Below are 19128 nucleotides of genomic sequence, written 5' to 3'. Positions count from 1 at the left end.
TACCGCGGGACGGGCCCCGAACCGCCCCCGGGGACCCGGGACCGGCCCCACGGCCCCGGGACCGGCTCCGAACCGACCCCCAGGGACCCGGGACCGGCCCCACGGCCCCGGGACCGGCTCCGAACCGACCCCCGGGGACCCGGGACCGGCCCCACGGCCCCGGGACCGGCTCCGAACCGACCCCCGGGGACCCGGGACCGGCCCCACGGCCCCGGGACCGGCTCCGAACCGACCCCCGGGGACCCGGGACCGGCCCCGGCCCCACGGCCGGCTCCGAACCGACCCCCAGGGACCCGGGACCGGCCCCACGGCCCCGGGACCGGCCCTGAACCGACCCCCGGGGACCCGGGACCGGCTCCGAACCGACCCCAGGGACCCGGGACCGGCCCTGAACTGACCCCGGGGACCCGGGACTGGTCCCACGGCCCCGGGACCAGCTCCGAACCGACCCCCAGGGACCCGGGACCGGCCCCGCGGACTGGGGACTGGCTCCAAACCGACCCCTAGGGACCCGGGACCGGCTCTGAACCGACCCCCACAGCCTCGGGGCCACCGGCTGAGCCTCCAGCCCCTCGCAGGCCCCGCGGAGCCCCGGCCGGCGCCCCCCCAGACGTGGTGAGCGAGGAGCCGGGGAGGGAACCGGGTGCGAGGGGCGACGCAGCGAGAGCCGAAGGGGTCCGCAGAGCCGCAGGAAAGCCTCAAAACCAGCGTTCCTTCAGAAAATAAACCGCCTGTGCCCCAAAACGGCTGTTCTACGCCCGAAGCCCCCGCGGCAGGCGGGGTTTTGCCGCACACACGAGGAGGCCGGGGGCGTTTCGAGCCAGGTTTTACTAGCGCTCCTCCCAGCCTGCGCTTCCCAAAAAAAAAAACCCCAAAAAGGCAACACACAAATATAAATACAGAGTGGAGAGTTCCGCGGGGCGGGGGGGGCGGCGCGGGACCCCCCCACACCTAGTCCAGGTCGTGGGCTGCGTCTTCGTCTGTGAGACTCTGTCCGTTCACGGCCGGCAAATCGTACTGGCCCTGGGATAAATCCTCAAAATCCTGGCTGGTGGCGGGCGAGATGACGTCAGGGCTGGTGTCGCAGGACTCCGTGCTCTGCTCGGAGGTAGCGATGGTGGTCGTCGTGCTTTTCGGGACGGGGTCGAAGTCGTCGTCGTCTTCGAGGATGGGAGATTCGTGGATGTCTGCGAGGGAAGAGGCAAACGTCGGTTTCGTCGCGGCGCCCGCAGAAGACGAGGAGGAGAGACGGGAGAGACGCCCCGGCAGAAGAGCCGGCTAATTCCTCATCCTAAATTTTGCCCGCTCGTAGCGGCGCTCGACACGCAGAGGGGACGCCGCCGAGATTAGCGGCGCCGCGTCACCTCGCGCGGCGGCGGAGCTTCCCGCGTGCCGGCACGCGCCTGGGCGTCTCCTCCCGGCTCCCGAGAGCCGCCTTCCGAGGAAGAGGGGCTTTTCGCGGGGGAACAAAACCGGCGGAGAACCCGCGCACGCGGGGGGGCGGGGGGAAGGAATCACTCACTGCTGAAGGCCTCCGGGTACTGCTTCGCCAGCTTCCCTTTCAGCGTCCTGCGGGAGCAGAGCGAGCCGAGCTCACGGAAAAGCCGGGGGACCCGGGGCTGAGCCGCTCGCGGGGGGTTTTACGGACAACGTAAGGGAATCCCGGGGTGGGGGGCTCCCTCCCGCACCCCCTCCCAGCGCAGCGGGTGTTGGTATCCGAGTCCCGTCCCCGGGGAGCACGGGACCGTCCCGGCTGGAGCGGGATCGAGCAATCCCACCTCGCCGCCTCGATTTCCCCTCCCCGATCGTTTTTGACTCCCAAGACCACCCCGAGCTCCTACTCGTGGGCCCCCGCGGGCCGCCCCGGGGGCGGCGGCGGCGTTCCCGTTCCCGGAGCCCACCGGATCCTGCGGAAGATGCTGTCCAGATCTTTCTTCATTTCCACCAGCGTCCTGGTGTGGTGCAGGAACCGCTCCTGCATCTGCTGCATGCGCACGCCGGACAGGTTGTTGAAGTTGAGCAGCATCTCGTTGGTCTTCTCGAACCGATCCAGCCTGCGCGGGGGAAGCACGGGGAGCTCGGTAAAGCTCCCGGTGCCGGTACCGGGTCCCCGCGGGCCGGTTCTGGTTCCGGTTCCCCCCCGGGACTCACATGTTTTTCTGGGCCAGGATGATGGCGTTGACGTCCTCGGCGTTCACCATGCCCAGCACCCGCCCGCAGAAAACCTGCGAGGCCGTGGGCTCCATCGCGGCCTGCGGCACCGCGGGGGGCGGCTCAGCCCGGGGGGCGGGAGCCTCCCGCGCCCTCAGCACCGGTAACGGAGAGACTCCCGCCCCGCGTCCCCGGTAACGGGGCCCCCTCCACCCTGCTGCCGGTACCGGAGCTACGCACACACCCCCCCGACCCCCCCCGCACCTCCCCCCCGCCGCCGTGCCCGGTCCCGGCCTAGCCCCACGCCGGTGACGGGGGTCTCCCTGCCCGCCCGCCGCCTCCTGGCGCCGGTAGCGCCCCCCCGCTCCGGTACCGGGCTCCCTTGGGGCCTGGGTCCGTCCCGGTGACCCCGGGGCCTCCCGCCGGCAGGGCCCGCGCACCTGGGGGAGCCCCTCCCGCCGCCTCACATAACGGGAGCGGCAACGGCACGGGCAGCCGCGCCTCGCTTCCGGGTGTGGGGGGTCGCGCCGAGCGTGACCCCCGCGGCGTCAGCGCGCCCGTGCGTCACGGCGCCGAGCCGGAAGTAATGGCGATCGGCGGAGGGAGAGGGCCGGGATCTCCCCCTGCGGGCACCACGGAGCCGTGCCAGTACCGAGACCCCCGCACCGCTCCCCGGGCACACACGCGGCCCAACGGCCGGCACTGCCTTGCCCGGCCCTGTCTCCCCCGCAACCACCTCCTCCGCTGCGGCCCCTTTAAGACAGCGCCGAGTCCCGTCCGGCGCCGCGCTGACGAGCGTTCTCACCACCCAATAGCGTCAGCGCGGTGGGCGGGGCAGCTCCAATAGGAGCGGCGGGGCGGGGCCAGCGGCGGCGGGTTCTCGGGGCCAGGTGGGAGCAGCGGAGCGGTCGCTACCGGTAACCGGTACCGGGGGGGGGGGGCGCGGCCTTATCTCTCCCCTCCGCGGGGCCCGCTCGTTCCCCGGGGCCGGCGGGGTCTCCCCTGCCCGAGCCGCGCTTTCCCCACCGCCCCCACGAGGGCCCCGGCGCTGCCCGGGCTGGCGGCCGCCTCCCCCCCCCCGCCGCGTCCCGGTACGCGCGGGCCCGACCCCCGTCTTCTCTCCCCCTCCGCCTCCAGGTTGCTCCGCCGCGATGGAGGAGGAGCCGAGGAGCGGCTCCCCGGGCCGGGCGGGCACCGGGACTCAGCCGCCGCCGGCCGCCGCCGCTCAGCTGGACACGGCGGAGGATTTCGAGGTCCTGGAGGAGGAGGAGGAGGAGGAGGAGGAGGAGGAGGAGGAAGACCTGAGCGAGCTGCCGCCGCTGGAGGACGTGGGCAGGCCGCGGGCCCCGCCGCCGCGGGAGGACACGCAGCCCTCGGAGCGGAGCGGGGGGGAAGCGGCTGAGGACCCCCAGGAGTGGCTCGATGTTTTGGGTGAGAGCCCGGGCGTGCGCCGCGAGGGCTGGCCGGGAGTCAGGGCGGCGGGAGCCCCCCCCCCTCCGCCGCCCCCAGCCGCGGGCTGATGCGCCTCCGGCCTCTCCTCGCCCAGGCAGCGGCTTGCTCAAGAAGAAGACGCTGGTGCCGGGCCGGGGGGTGGACACGCGTCCCCGCAAGGGCCAGGACGTGACCGTCCGCTTGAAGGCCGCGCTGGAGGACGGCAGCATGGTGGAGGAGAACCCTGCCCTCACGTTCACGCTGGGGGACTGCGACGTCTTGCAGGTCGGGGCCGGGAGAAAGCTCGCCCGGCTTTATCGCCGCCTTGTTTTCGCCCCGCGAGGCGGGACCTCGCCTTGGGGGGCACGGGGAGGGTTTGGGGGTCAGCGCCGTCCCGGTTTGCGGGTCGGAAGCGGCAGCTGTGCCCTCGCTGGTGGTCGCTCCCCGCAACGTTGTTCTCTGCAGGCTCTGGACCTGTGCGTGCAGCTCCTGGAGATGGGAGAGACGGCTTTGATCGTGGCAGATGCAAAGTACTGCTACGGCGCTCAGGGCAGGTGAGCGGGGAGGGCGTGGGGTGCAGCAGGCCGGCCCCAAACAGCGCAGAGAAGGTTGTCCCCTGCACTCCTGGTGACGGCCTAGCCAGCAAACCACAGCCCCGTGGGCAGGGGGACCGGCTCGCTTGCCACACGCAGGGGACGGTGGCACGTCCTGCGTTGCACCCTGTCCTGGCGAGCTTCTGTGGCTCTGATTTCTGGGCCACAGCGCTAAATCTGTGTGGCCCGGTGGGACCGGCAGAGGTGGTAACGGTGCCGTGGCTTTGTCGCCCCTCTTTGCGCAGGAGCCCTGACGTCCCGCCTGACGCGGCCCTCACCCTGGAGGTGGAGCTGCTGGCGGCTCAGGATGCGCCGGACCTGGAGCTGCTCAGCGGGAAGGAGAAGATAGAGCTGGCCAACCGCAAGCGGGAGCGCGGCAACTTCTTCTACCAGCAGGCGGATTACGTGCTGGCCATCAACTCCTACGACATCGCCCTCAAGATCGTCGGCTCCAGTTCGAAAGGTACCCGCTCCCGCCCCGGGGGAGCGTCGCCCGCGCTCCCTTCCCCGCCCCCGCCCCGTAACCTAGCTCTGGGGTCTTTGCAGTCAACTTCAGCCCAGACGAGGAGGCTGATCTGCTGGACGTGAAGGTGAAATGTCTCAACAACCTGGCAGCCTCCCAGCTTAAACTGGACCATTACGAGGCGGCCCTCAAGTCCTGTAACCTCGTCCTGGAGCACCAGCCGGGGAACATCAAGGCTCTCTTCAGAAAGGGCAAGGTGAGGCCGGGCGCGCGGCAGGCGCCGCCGCCCCTTCTCCCTGGCGCCACGGAGGGACGAGGGCCAGCCCTCGGCCGCCCGGCTCAGTCCGCGCCTCGCCTCCCAGGTCCTGGCTCAGCAGGGTGAGTACGGAGAGGCCATCCCCATCTTGAAGGCGGCGTTGAAGCTGGAGCCTTCCAACAAGGTAGGCTGCTGTTGTGCGCGCTGCTGGCCATCTTCCTGAGCTGGGTGTCTGCAGGAGGCGTCCCTGCAAATCTCTGCATTCCCCGCGGAAAGCTGAAACCCCGTTGTTGTTCCCAGTTTCCTCCATGAAGAGAGACTGGAAATAGCCCCCAGGGCCTGGACAGCCACGGGGTGATGCGCGCTGTGGCGCAACGCCTGAGCTTGGCTGGGCCGGCAGGCCCCTTATCTCCGCGTTGCGAGGCGCCCTCCGCGCCCTTTGGTCCTGGCAGCGGCAGGACTGCGTGCCAGCCCCTTCGGCACTCCTGCGTGTATGGTCCTGGCTGCTCTGGCTTCGCTGGGTGGCTCCGACAGCTGGTGCTGCGGGAAGAGGAGCTGGAGCCGAGTCCTCGCAGACCGGCTCAGCAGCCCGGAGCGTGATTCACCGGGCGGCGGGAGCGGCCCCGACCTCGCTGTAGCGCGCAGACCGGGGCGAGCTCTGGGTCAGGAATTTCCTGTTGGTTAATGATCAGCTGCAGGACCGCAGCCTGGGGAGGAATCGAACGCCGGCGCTGGGAAATGGCCCCGGCAGGAGCCAGCCAGGGCGAGCTGGGGGAGAGGCAGGGGGCTTCAGTCCTTGACAGGCTCTGGGAATTTTCTGGGGATCTCACCAGACCATCACAATTTGCATCGTGACGCGGTGCCTGGAGGTCCCGGGTAGGACGGGGCGCTGCGGAAGCAGGTGCTTGGTGGTCCCGCAGCCCCCGCGGAGCTCGTGGTTGGAGAGCACCCGCGGGGAAGGGTGAGCGGGATCGCAAAACCTGCGCTGCTCGGCGAGGGGAGGGTGGGCAGCCGCAGCGAGCGAGCAGCGCAAGCGACGCAGGCAGCTTCCCCCGTGCGTCTCTGGCACGTCGCTGTTGGCGGGGCTGCTGCTCGCCAGCTCATTTGGATGAAGCTTTTAATTGGAGAGGGGTGAAAAATCAAAATGCCCGGCAGTGACGTTGCCAGTGAAACCACAAGTACAGCAAATTGCTGGTCTCTCCGGCTGGCCACCGCAATTCCTGGGGAAGTGGCAGTGCTGCTCCAGACAGCAGCGTTAAACGCGCGTCCGTGAGTCACGGGCTACGGCTGAGGAAAACAAACTGGAGAAACGCTCGGCTCCGCCTGCCCGGGATGAGGAAACCTGGTTCTCTGGGGCCGTTGGCACCTTTAGCTGTTACGGACCACCAGCCGCCGGGCTCCCCTCTCCCGACCCCTCGGAACGGCTCCTCTGGGAGCAGGAGGAGATGCCGGCGCGCGTCCCGCAGCCACGCGGCAGCTCCGCTGAGCTGGAGGGCTGTCTGCCGCCGCTTGCTGCTTTGCCCCCTCCAGAAACCCAAAGTCTCGCGTTGGCGCGTTCCGGTGAAGTCCTGGCCGCTCTGGTGGGCCCGAGCCTGGGGGTCGCCTGGTGCCGGTGTTTCGGGGCGGCGTCCCCAGCAGAGGGCACAGCACGGCCGTGGCTGCGCCGCCGCGGGCTCGGGGAACGGCTGGCCGTGCTGCGCGGCTCGCCGGAGCGTTTTCCTGGGTTTTGGGAGCCCGTGAGCTCCGCGCGGGACGCAGAGCTTTCCCCCCGCGGCCATCGCCGCCGCTCGGCGCAGCCGGGCAGGTGCCGACATGCTCCTGGGCCTTGCTGCAATCCCGCTTCAGACCAGGCTGAGCGTGAGCCCGCTTTCCCAGCCTGCTTCCAGACAGAAAAGGGGGAGAGCTCGGGCACGTCTGTCCCCAAGGCAGAAACTTTTCCGTCTCGATTAAAGGAGAAAATCCTTTTCCTGATGTCTGGCATCAGCCCCGGGTTCTGCTCCCCGCTGCCAGGCGGGGAACGGCTTGGGTGGCCAGAAAGGACAGAGGGGCACTGCGATGCCAGCCCGCTGCAGCCCCAAAGTGCAGGGGAGTGGGACAAGATCAGGCCACCGGCTCCCCCCTCGCCCCCCCAAGCTGTTCCACAAAGCTCCTGCGCGGCCCTGGGGTGATCGGATCTGCCGACGGCGTGGCACCGCGGTCCCCTCCCCTGCGCTGCAGGGACGGCGCGGGGCTGATAACCGCAGCGCCGTGCTCTCCTCCCCAGACCATCCACGCTGAGCTCTCCAAGCTGGTGAAGAAGCACGCGGACCAGAAGAACGTGGAGACGGAGATGTACAGGAAGATGCTCGGGAATCCCAGTGCTGCCAGCACCCCGGTGAAGTGCAAGGACAAGCTGCCTTGGGTAAGGGCCGGTGCTGACTTACCGGGGAGGGGGTGGCAGAGCGGGTGGGGGCCGCCCCTGGGGTGGGGAGCGCTGGGCTGGGTACGGGGGACATGTTAGGGTCCCCCAGGTCCCGGGGGGTGGATGCGGTCCCGCTCCCAGGCGGGGGGAGAGATGCTGGTGCGACCCGTGGGGCAGGCTGCGTCAGGGAGCCGGGGAGCCGCTTGAGCGGCTGTGCCAGGAACACAGCGATAGCTGCGGCTGCGCTCCTGGCTGCGACCGACGAGTCCCGGCGATGCCAGCTGGAGGGTTCGGACTTTGCTCCCAGCTGCCAGGCTCGAGCGCTTGCTGGCCGCACAGCGGTGGAAAGCGCTGTCAGCTGGGCTGCCGGCAGCACACGCTGTCCCCGCGGACGTGCCGGCCACGCGCTGGGCAGAGCCGATGCAGCGCTTGCCTTTTTGGGCTGCGTTATCTCAGATGCGCGTCGGGAGCTTGGTGCTGCCCCGCGGCCCCGTGCCAGCGCAGGAAGGGCTGCGCGTCCCCGCTGCCAGCGGAGCTCGCGGCACGCCACGCGCATCCCGTTGCCTTGCCGATCTCTCCTCCGTAGTCCATCCCCTGGAAGTGGCTCTTCGGTGCGACAGCCATCGCGCTCGGCGGCGTGGCCTTGTCCGTGGTCATCGCGGCGAGGAACTAAGGACGGCGGCGCGGCAGCCCTGCGGCACTGGACCTGCGCCGGGATGCACCTCTCTCCTGCCGAGGGGCTTCCCTGGGGCTTCGCCGACCCCTTCCCATGGAATCGCAGTTGCAGAAACATGGATGCTTTCTCTGTCGGAGGCGCTGGATCCCCCTCCTGACGTCCTCCGGTATCCTTCCCAGCGCAGCCGTGGGGACGGAGCCGCGGGCAGAGCGGAGACCCCCGAGCACCCTCCCTGCAGTCACGGGCTCGGCCCCCGGCCCCGAGCGCGTTGAGGGGAGCGGGAGCTCCTGCACACTGGTACGCTGCAGCTGTCCCCCGCGGGCGCCGCGGTCCCGCCGTCATGGCGGGACGGGCGAGGGGGGGAGGCGCGTGGGTGCGAACGTGCAGGGTGGTCCCGCGTGCCGGGGGGCTGCCGGGGGCTCGACCCACGCGCAGGCGCCCGCTCCCCTCCGCAGCACTTCCCCGCAGCGTGCAATGTCCGAAGGAAGCCAAAGAACCCTGCGGCGGGAGGGCGGCGCTGGAGCCCCCCTCTCCGGGCGGTCTCTCGGGGGGGTCCAGGCTCTGGGGGTCCCTCTTTGGCCCGCCGCTGCCCCCGGCTCAGCTCTGCTCGCGGGGGGGTGTTGTAGCACTGTCCTCCCACCCCAGACTGACTGTGAACTTCCCAAATAAAGGACAATTCCTTCAGGCCCGAGCCTCTTCCTTGCGGGGGAACGCTGCTCCCGGCTGTGCCCCCCCCCGCCCCCCAATCTCTTTCCCCACACAGCCGGGCCCGGGAGCACCTGTTTAACTGGGGAGGGGGATTTTTGTGGACCCTGCAGAGCTCTGCTGCAGCTGTGGCGGGAGGGAGCGACCCGGGTGGCAGGGGCTGCTCCGCGGCGGGGGTCGCTTGGCTCTGGAGGGGCCCGGTGCGCACGGAGCGGGGCCATGGGGAGCCCCCCGGCCCTGACTGAGGTGGGGGGGACGGGACCGTGGGGCCTACGGGCCCTGACTGCCGGGGGAGGCCTGGGCCTACGGGCCGTGCTTGGGGGCAACCCGTAGGCCCTGCCCGGCGGGATGCCCGGGCCGGTCCCGGGGGTCGCGGCCGGGGGATGCCCGCGCGGGGTCCTCCGCCGCCGGAGGGCCGCACCGACCCCGCCGCCTTCATTTGCATATCCCCGCCTCCTCTTCCCCATCAGCCAATCCGACGCGGCGGCCGGAGGGGCTCGGCCAATAGGATCGCGCGCTGCCCACCTCCTCGCCCCAGCAACAGGCGCCCCGAGTGGGCGGGGCTTGGCGGAGCGGCGGGCGGGCGGCTCATGAATAATGCAGGAGGGGGGCGTGGCGGCGGCGGGAGGCCCCGGCGGCCCAGGCGCGGAGGGGGAGACGGTCCCAAGATGGCGGCGCTGCAGGCGGAGCGCGGGTACGGGCTGTCCTGCGGCCGCCTCGGCCGCGGCACCCGCGTCTCCGTCTTTCACGTCAAGCTCACGGAGAGCGCCCTGCGCGCCTTCGAGAGCTACCAGGCCTGTAAGGTAGGGACGGCGGGCGGGGGGCGGCAGGCGGCGGGCACGGCCCCGGCGGAGGGCGGGCGGGCGCCACGAGGCCCTGGCTGGAGCCCCGCGGGCGGTACCGGCGGGGTTGGCACCGGCGTCGTTGTGGGGAGGGGAAGGGGTGGGGGGGGTCCTGCCGCTGCCGGCTGTGTGACGGGGCGGATGAGCGGGGAAATGGGGCGGGCGGGCGGGCGGGCGGGGGGGGGGGGTCGCTCGGTGTGGGGCCCTGCCCGGTGAGGGGCTGAGGAGATGCGGTGGGCTCCCGGGCCCCCCCTTCTGCCACCGGGGAAATGCGGGGGCGTGATCCCGCTGTCAGGTGTCTGAGGGAGACCGGAGGGGGGGCTCGCTGGGTCCCTCGGTAACGCCCTGGGGGTCCCCTGCCCGCCCTCCCGTCGGTGTTGGAGGGCCCCCGTATAGGGACTGGGGGGGAGGGGGTCACGATCCTCCGGTAAGTGCCGGAGGGGGACCGGGATGTGTCGGTGTACCCCCCCGGTAAACTGTTGGGGGGACCCCAATGTGCCCGCCCCCCCCCCCCGGTGGATGACTGGGGGACCCGGGGGCGGAGGTGCCGGTGCCGCCCCGCGGTAGGTGCGGGGTGGGGGGGCTCTCGGTGACCCTTCCGGTAGCTGCGGTGGGGGGGGGGGGCGGCTCGGTGTCCCTCCCGGTAGGTGACTGGAAGCCGCCGTCAGCCCCGGTAAGTGGCGGGGGCGGGGGGTGGTGAGGGACGTCGGTGCCCCCCCCACCCCCCCGTGAACGTGACGTGGGTTTCCAGGGCCCGGTCTCGCCCTGGGGACGTGTCCTGGGTGGGTCCATCCTCGGTGCTGGCATCCCACATTTTGGGGGGGGGGGCCCTTCCTCGCTGCCACCCTCCCCGGGGTGCCCGGTTGCGCCCCCCCGCCCCAGCCCAGTGCTCCCCGGGGGGGGCAGGTTCAGGCTGGGGCTGTATTTTGAAATTTCCAGATTGTCTTTCCCGAGATATTTCCTTGAAACGCATCCAGAGAGCTGATTAGTCATGTAAATAAAGAATAATGACAATACTGGGCATTGGTCGTTAGGATGGACCGGGGAGGGATTAAAAGCTGTCCTTTTTATTGTAATTTTTTTTTTTTTTTTTTCTCTCCACCTCTGATCCTGCGAAGAGCGTATCTGTCCCCTCACCTTGCCAGGGAGCTGGGGGAAGCTGGGAACCTAACCCGTTTGTCATTAGGAGCGTCCTGCCTGCCAGCCTCTGTAGGATAAACCATATGTTGTCACAACACTATTTTTAATTTAGGGTGTTGGTTACATCACATCACTGAATTGGGCAATCTCTGTATGAGGACGAAGGTAATGACTGTACCAGGGTTTATCAACTTATATTTTAATGAGTGTTTATCAGCATTATGAGAAGTCAGTAGCAATAAGTGCCTTGGATAGACTGAGCTATTAGCTTTTTCTCCGAAGAAAAAAGGAAAAAAAAAAATCCAAAGAAATGCTTTCCTGTATGTTAGGAAAGCCTTGTCTTTTGGGGGAGGGAGAGTAGGAAGACTGCAGGCAGCTGTGTTAAATATTTTGGGAAGCTATTCTGAGTCCGTGTCGCACAAGAATAGTGGTGTTTATTTTCTAAATGAAGTCTGGTCTCGAGATTGTTTGGTGGCCAATGGCCACTAATGAACTTTGCTTCCTTCACCGCCACCCAAAAGAGAAATAGTCAAAGGCTGCTGGTGATTAAATGGGCAGGAAAGGATAAGAGCAGAAGAGCTCACTTGTTTGTACAGTGAATAACGCAACAATTAGTGGGCTATTAAACACATATGCTCATTCTGCATTTGTTCTATAAACAGTTTCTCCAGCTTGTTGAACGTCTCTGCTTCCTCCGAAACGCTCGGCTATGGCCATGCCAAGAAGCGACTTTATAACGCACCTTTGGAGCCTGTGTTTGTCCGGCCCAGGCTCTGGTTTAATTTTGGTCTGCAGTAGGTAAATGGAAAAAACTTGCTAAGGCTTCTCCTGCTCGGTTTGGTCTGAAATGCGGTATAACTGACGGCAGCGTTGTGTAATGGCCATAATGGCCTGGAATCCAATACTGTTGTTTGTGTTACCTGAAGTCCCACACGCATGCAGTCTGACCTGTTCTGTGCGCCGGGGTAGCACGGCGGTGCGGTTCCTGCGACAAGACTCTGCCTCTTTGCCAGAACAGGCAGGGTAATGTCTTCAGTTGCCTGCTCGAGTTTGTTCTTGGTCTAATAATAATGTATTGGGATTACATAATCCAAAAATGATCACCCAGCCGGGCGAGCTGCCATTTGTTTTTAGTGTCCCTTGTGCCAGAGCAGTTGCGTTCTTGGTGTGAAGCTGTACCATGTGTGGGGTCAGGCAGCAGGGCTACGGAGAAATCATATTTGTCAGCTTGAGTCTCTCCTGCTTGGGTCTCTGCTGAATTGTTTCCGTCCTGGGGAAGAAAACGGCTGCGGGTCCACATATCGATGCCAAACTCTGTTTCAGTTCTTCCGTATCATTACGGAGGATGTGGAGCTGCTGCTGAAGAGGGCCAGATCGCAGGGCTGCTGGCTCCTCGTGGGCCGTGAAAGGATTTCTTTCTCCAGTAGCAGGGGAGTAGCAGGAGCACCTGAAATAAGTGTGACTCTTAAGAATAACACCTGCTTCGTAGGGGACACTTTAAGATGTCGCCCGTCTGCTCCCTGTGAAACTCGTTGCCCCTGAAACTGCTGCCACGCCGTTGTGAAACCATGAGCTCCGCAGCTGAAGGCTGAGCGGTGGAAAATGTGTCCCAAGTCATTTTGTCCACTGATGAAATGGAGCTGGCCTGGTGCGTTAGCTTAAAACGGCTCTTGGTTCTCCACGGAGTGTAATTCTAGCCTGCAGTTTTCTGCCTTCCCTTTGTGTGTGTGTGCAGGCTCTGTTCAGGCCTTCCCACCCTCCAAAAAAAGCAGGACATGACTCTTCCCCATCTCTCCTGGTCTGCCTCTGGCTTTCATAGTGCCCTCGCTGAGGTACAAGGAGCCCCTCGTGCCCCTGCCCTCTTTTCTTCTCTCGTTCTTTACACTGGACCCTGTCCTCCACGCTTGATGGTGGGATGTCCTCCACACTCGATGGTGGGATGTCGCATCCACCCTTGCCTAATAGACGTAGGTGCGTCTCCATCCCTGGCATTCATCCTTTGCTTTTCACGTGCGGTTTTGTAGCAACATCGTGGGAGTTTCTGGGTCAGGAACCTCAGCGCACGAATTTAAATGCTACGCGGCAGACCCGAAGGTCGCTTGGCAGTAGGTGCCGATGGCATGTGAACGGAGCTCGGGCCGTTCCTGGAACCCTTACCTGGGAATTTCCCCGCTTTCACGTATTGACTTAAAAACTCTTTGTGGCTGGAGGAGTGGTACTGCTGAGCTTGCGTGATGGATCGTCTTTTGACAAGGAGCGACGTGACTGCAGTTGCACCCCTTTCTCTGTTATTTCTAGCCTATGTGTTGACCTAATGCTGATGGAGGCCGGGCTCAGCTCAGCCGCCAGCCCGAGGCCTGGCTGGCGGGGTAGGCGCGCGCCCACCTCACGATTTGAGGCTGACATGAAGAGGGTCGGAGCATCCCTGCTTTGGTCGGTAGCCAAGCAGTGCCTCCCGCTCGCGTTGTGCCTCCCCGCCCCTGCTACACGGAGTATTTTGAACTGAAGCCACCGCTTGGTTCACTGGTGAACTTTGGCAGATGCACAAATATTTATCGGGGGCTAAGCTGAGATAACCGAAGCACGTTGCCCCTGTCCTCCACGAGCCGAACCGAATTTCGGAGCCGTGGTCTGACAGGCGCGGCTTTCCAAGTCATCTTCCCCGTCCCTTCTGGGCTCTCCCGAAACCGGCCGTGACGGAAGTTACGTCTCAAAGGTTAGGGCTAAACCGACCCCTTGTAGTAGTCACCGCTTATTTCGGTAACTTTTGCAGGCTTTGATTTTTAGAGCGGGTTGTTACAGATGCCTTCATCTTGCTGTGTTTAAAGCAGGAAGACAAAATGAAGGCTCCTGCTGTCATTACAGGGTCTTTAGGGTAATGCGTATTCGCGCTGACTGGGGAATTGAGAGCTGCTTGCAGGTGTCAGGAGGAGAAGAACAATCCGGCTTTCGAATCAAAATTCATTGAATTATCTTAAAGCTCTCTGCATCATTCCTCCTTTCCTGTAACCTGTTTTTTCCTGTCCTATTAATTCCCTGATGCTGTAGTCCGTCAAAACTGAAGCTATTACGACATCGGGAACATGAGTCGGTGACACGACTGAATGAATCAGAGAGGCTGGCTGGAGAGGAAACTCATCGTGCAAGTACATCTCCTCCCCATCAGCAGAAATGGGACAGGATATGCAGAACACACTGAACTGCTAAACTCCTGCTAAACGCTCTTACTGGTGACCTGAATGCGGCACCTCCCATGTGAAGGAGGGGGACAAAGGGACGTTTAACATTGTGCCGGAGGAATGTTTTGGCCTGTGGCAGTTTCCTTTCCATTATTTCGGGTAGCTTTTTCTCTCCACCATATACCATTTGGATCAGCTCAAATTATAGATTCGTCTCTATAGTTTTAAAATTGCACGGGAAAGAATTGTCTGTAATTTACATCTAAAGTGACGTACAGTTGCTATGGGATTCGGTGGCAAATTATAAACCCATTATGCTTTTTTTTTTTTGTACTGGTGGTAGCAGACTACAGAAGTAGGTCTAATTGGTGACGTGCCAAGGGAAAATAGAAAGTTTGTGACCGAATCCTTGTGACCAACTGCTTTTTTTCAAACGTGATCTGCTTTTTGTCAGCAGATCATACGATCGGAGAACTTGAATTTGGGCATTGACAGCTTTTTGCTCTCTAGCAATTCTGGGGGAAGCAAGCTTGACGATTAACCCCGTAGATTTTTGTGGGGCTGGGTTATTTCTTTTAAGATATGGCGGCAGAATGTTTTGGCACTCGTACCAGTGGCTGCAGCAGCTGGATCCTGGCGATTGTATTCATTACCCAGCAAGACTAAACCCTCGCTCCTTTTCAGCGTGCTCTGTACTTGGTCTCTTATTCCACTTAAACAGCAGCAAAGGGAGAAAGGAAAGCTATTATATATTTTTTTTTTTAATTTTTTTTACTTCTGTCTGGAGCATATCTGATCAAACGCGGCGTGCAGACAAGTCTATTCAGAGCGATCCGTCTCCCGGTGGCCTCTCACCTGGCTGCAGCAAGTCCTGCCTGGAGTGCCTTCTGCGCTCGCCGTCGGCCAGTCGCCCGCAGAGCGTGCCGTCGGTGGCTGATCCTCCAGCATCAGGGGTTTTTCCGAACCAGTCTGGAGTGCTCTGTCCTGTTGAGTTGGTTTTTTGTCCCGGCGCTGCTTGGCAGAGGGATGGTGACTGTTGAAATAGCTCCCTTGCATAGTGCCGACTCTGTTGGGACAGCAGAAGAGCCTTTATGACTGGGGAGGGAGGGGAAGCTTTGTTTGAAAAAGCATTTGAGGTCTCATTAGTAACCGTGTTATCTCCTAAACAATTTGCACATTTCAAACGATTTCAACTCGGTTCTGCCCCTGACTTGTAAGCATAAACATGTGAAGCGTCTCCAAATCCCTGGTGTTTGTGCGTGCTGAAAAATGGGAAGGGACAGACTGCATGCGTCACTCTTGTACTAATTTGTGCCAGCTAATCCATGGGAGAAGAATACATTTTGGCTGACTTGGTGGTTTTGCTGCTAATGCACAAGAGAATGCATCTGCATGGCTGGAGTGGCCGCACGGGTTTGGGTAGACGTTGAAGAGAGAGCCTAGGTCTGGAATCCCAAGTCTGTGAACACGGTCGTGCAATATACTGCTTTTATTTAGGTTTTGGGGAGTGAGAGGAGGAGTTGAGGGGGGAAGAGTGGTCATCAGCTTGGCATTGTAACGTCAGGAAGGCTGAGATCAGGTTACCTCTGAATAATTAAGGTTAATGCTGTTTCTGGAGGAACCATTATCTGGAGTGACCTTCACGCTGACTGGGGAAGGGGGGAGGAAGCCTGATAACCTGAACTGCGCTGATATTTTGTACAGGGTGGGTACGGAGGAGGCATCACCAAAACTAGGCTTCTGCGCTCAACGTGCCTTAGCTTGACCTAGATGCATTATCCAGGAAAGGAGCTTGGATTTGCTGATAAGAATAGTTTTCTGTAGTAGCTCATGTGTTGCTTAGAAACATCCCATGTACATCAGGCAACTTTTGCGTGCCATGGTAACCTAGTAGTGCCTTTCGACTGGTTTTTTTTTGTTTGTTTGTTTTTTTGTTTGTTTAGTTGTTTATTTTTTTCCCCAAAGAGTTTATATAATAAAGAGCATGATAAACCCCTCGGCAGCTGGTTTGCAGGGCGGTGGTGTGCATCACCCCTGCAGTGGGAAAGCAGACTTCCAAAATCCTTTTTGCATTGCTCCAGTGCAAAGGCAGTCTAGAAAAAACACTGCTCCGTGCGCTTGGTCTCTCCTTTCTTTACATTGGACTAGTGCCTTTTTTAATTTAAAGAAGCCAGCATTTGTTTAACTCAAAAAGAGGTCAGTGCTTGTGAGCGTGGCTTCACTTAGCTGCCCACCTCCACCCACCGTGAGCCTTCCCTGGTCTGGCACGGTCTGATCGCAGTTAACCCTCCCCTCTCCCTCTGTGCAGCAGAACTGGTCTTGGCTTTTGTTGCGCAGGAGAGAATACTTCAGCCCAAGGCGTCCGTGGAGAACAAGATGTTTTACTTCAGAGTCTCTTCAGCCCAGCCACCGCCAGTTACTCTTTCTTCTCATGTGCAGAACCTGCAGCCGTCCGGGGGGCTCTGGGCACGGTCCTGGGCCACGCCGCTCTGCAGGAGAGCAGGTCAGCGCGGGGAGAAGGCTGCGGCCGGCATCTGGAAGGGTGATCTGTGTGTAGCACTGCGGGCGAAGGCTCGAGTTGTGCTGTGGGCTCCAGCCCCCGTTCCAGACCGACGTTGGGTTTAATGGTCGACACAGACTTTTTGCCTTGTGTTCGCGTGCTGTGCGGCTTAGCAAGTAGGGTGAAACTTCCTAAAAACTGCTGGTTCCCCAAACCTTGGTAGTACTGCGATTCCATCGGTGCAAACATCCTCTTGGCTGCGTGGCTCCAGTATTTTGAGACCCGCGTAGCTTAGCTGATAGGCCCGGCTTTGATAAGAGCGGCCACCCGACACCCGGGGCAGTTGCCTTCCTTCAGAATCAGTGCTGTGAGGACAGTCTAAACTAATTGTTGTTATTTAGCAGGAGCAGACCTGTCGCTTCAAAGCCTAGCGAAAAGCCCAGCAGGACCGAAGAAGTGCTAGCTCAGTCCCTATCACCGTGCCCAAAGGATCCGTATTTTTCTATATCCAAGGTGGAAGACGCCAAATTAATCTTCTATATTCTTACCCACCGAGGGCCTGTTCTGTGATGGGCTGCAGTCAATGCATTATGTGCCAGTTGTGGTTATTTGAATCTTATTTCCACATTTCAGTGTCTAGACTTTATGTTTGTGTGAATTTTGTTGTACCTTTCCAGCTCCGGCGCTGATTTCAGTTGTTTTTGGCTCCCGGTTTCTATGAGAAAATCAAATGGTCTGTGTTTCTGTCTTTCCCAGTCCCCAAAAAAGAAGGTAACAAGGAAATTGGCAGAACTTTTTTTTTTTGAGCTCCTTTGCCACCATTTTTCTCTGTTTTGAGAGAATCTGTACGTGGATGAGCAGAGTTCTGCCGTTTGGTGACTAGCAGATGAAAGCAAAGACGTAGCGCTGGTGGCTGGAGATGAATCTCGCCCTGGTTCTTATCTACTGTGAGGAAAGGTACGGTCTCGGTGTAGGCAATCAAGGCTCGAGAAAGTGAATACGTACACATTTTTAGAATTGGAAAAACTTGATAATCCGCAAAGTAAGAGCATTTGTGAGAGTAAACCAGCCTTTTCATTAACTGCATCTACTGTGCTTCGTTTTTAGCCAGCAGCTTTCTTGCGCAGGCGGATATTCAGGACTATGGATGTGACTGCGTGCGCTCGGTGAGCGGGAGGGTTGCTCTGTGTCCGGTGAGTCTGGGGGGTTCTCCGTGAAGCTCCGAGAAGTTGATAATGACATGGAGCTAGCTTACACTAACCTGGCTCTGACCAGAAGGTGGGACAGGCTTCAGTCACGTAAACCAGAGGAAGTGTCGGAAAATGGAGTGTAAACCCGAGCTGAGACTGCGTTCACCTGATTCTGAAAACAAAGCTCCTGGTATATAGTGGGGTGTATTACGGGTAACTTGGTGAAAGGAAATGATGTTCCCAACTCATCATTAACTTGCGAAGCCTGCTGCCGTGAAATCTAAAAGGCTTCAGTTGCATCTGAACAGCAGGAAAAATCGGTCGTGTGCGATGCAAAGAGTAAAGGCTGTGGTCGTAACTTCTCTGTGCATCTCTGCCTGCGTATCGGCTCTTCGGCTCCCGGTTCTCCCCTGGCGTTCGAGGCGATCCAGCTTGTTGCCAAAGCCATGGCTTTACCTCTTCCAGGGAGCTGAGCTCCACACAAAAGTCGGTGTAAAATCTTCCGTTCCTTTCAGATCCAGGATTCAGTGGATGCTTTTCAGAGCCGGGGATGGGCGGGGTAGCAAGGAAGCAAATTTTTCCACCCTGCCTGAGCTTGGGCAAGCGGAAATTGTGCCTTGGAAGCCATATAAGGCGAGTCAGCCGGCTTTTGCTGGGCTCACCTTTCCACCGGGAGGCTGGAGAAGGGAGCAGCCCTTGCTCAGAGGGAGAGCATAAGGCCTGCTGGTCCTTTGAAGTTGTTCCCTGGGCGTCTGACACTTGCCGGAGGTGTGGCGTGGCAGGCCTGATTAACTCCCTGACTTGTGGGGCTTTAGCACGCGGCCCCAAAATGAAGGCGTAAACTCGTGATTCAGAGTGAAACTGGAGCTGGGAAGAGGCTGAGGCGGGTGAGGGAAGCAGCCTTCCCTCGCAGGGCTTCTTCACTTCTGTGGCAGCGTCTGGTGCAGGTGCTGCTGACGGCACGCTGGGCCGAGCAGGACTTTGCTCTGAAACGATAGTTCCTAGGTCATTAAAATAGACTTTTGAAAATACTGACAGCACCTGTTCACGCTTGCGGGAGCGTTCAGCCGTCAGAGCCGCTGAAGCCCGAATCGTGACCTCAGCTGCTGCTTCTCGCACAATTAAGAACAACTTCTGCTCCCATAAATAGGCTCTTAAGAAGTGCGTAGGAGCTCTGCTGACCGGTTTCTTTTGAAAAGTACTTTCAGTGACACTTGTGACGGCGACCTTGCTCGCTGTTTCCCCACCGCGTGCTCGCCAGGGCAGCCGTGTTTTGATGGGAGCGTGGTGGTCCTGTCCACAAGCTCTGCCTCCTTCTCTCCCAACAGATATTCAGTGATAAAAGGAACCTTTAGTTATTTGTGTGCTTATGTGCTTTTCGTGGTCAGGACTTTTTGTCAGGGAAGTTGCTGGAACTTGTCATGCTTGCTTTTTCCTGTGCTCCCTGCCTTAGTGGGGTCCGTGTTCCCTAACGCTGTTGAAGAGATGAGGATGGACACCGTACAGTTCCGAAAGCTCCTGGGTTCCGTGCACCCCAGGGGTGGTCTGACGCGTGTAGTGGACGGCTACCAGTCCCCATCTTTATTCCAGCAATAGCGCGT

The 19128-nt window shown here is 61.3% G+C and overlaps 3 protein-coding genes across 8 annotated transcripts in view; 2 read left to right on the top strand and 1 right to left on the bottom strand.

The window, feature by feature from the left end:
• Positions 1-809: 809 nt before the first annotated feature.
• On the bottom strand, positions 810-2940 carry KXD1 (KxDL motif containing 1). 2 transcript variants are annotated; one of them, XM_086767278.1, is made up of 5 exons: positions 2525-2940; positions 2152-2252; positions 1902-2054; positions 1523-1569; positions 810-1187 (listed from the first exon to the last, which is right to left on the bottom strand). In XM_086767278.1, exons 2-5 carry the CDS (start codon positions 2244-2246, stop codon positions 952-954), a joined length of 531 nt encoding a protein of 176 aa, XP_086623404.1. In that variant the 5' UTR covers positions 2247-2252; positions 2525-2940; the 3' UTR covers positions 810-951. The 2 variants fall into 2 exon arrangements, with proteins under 2 accessions (XP_086623404.1, XP_086623403.1); XM_086767277.1 differs by having other exon boundaries at positions 2592-2939.
• Positions 2941-3088: 148 nt separating this feature from the next.
• Positions 3089-8107, top strand: FKBP8 (FKBP prolyl isomerase 8). The gene is made up of 8 exons (XM_086767276.1): positions 3089-3582; positions 3698-3867; positions 4048-4136; positions 4421-4638; positions 4722-4894; positions 5001-5078; positions 7158-7295; positions 7882-8107. Exons 1-8 carry the CDS (start codon positions 3303-3305, stop codon positions 7966-7968), a joined length of 1233 nt encoding a protein of 410 aa, XP_086623402.1. The 5' UTR covers positions 3089-3302; the 3' UTR covers positions 7969-8107.
• Positions 8108-9328: 1221 nt separating this feature from the next.
• ELL (elongation factor for RNA polymerase II) overlaps positions 9329-19128 on the top strand; it is a 53361-nt gene continuing 43561 nt past the window's right edge. For all 5 annotated transcript variants that reach the window (XM_086767699.1, XM_086767695.1, XM_086767696.1 and 2 more), the window contains exon 1: positions 9329-9479. In XM_086767699.1, the coding sequence (XP_086623825.1) occupies positions 9345-9479 (135 nt within the window). In that variant the 5' untranslated portion in view covers positions 9329-9344. The remainder of the gene's footprint in view (positions 9480-19128) is intronic.

Source organism: Chlamydotis macqueenii, chromosome 26 (assembly GCF_036417535.1).
Source record: "Chlamydotis macqueenii isolate bChlMac1 chromosome 26, bChlMac1.mat, whole genome shotgun sequence".
NCBI lineage: Eukaryota > Metazoa > Chordata > Aves > Otidiformes > Otididae > Chlamydotis > Chlamydotis macqueenii.
The sequence above is the reverse complement of the archived record's forward strand: the minus strand, read 5'-3'. Positions and strand labels throughout refer to the sequence as shown.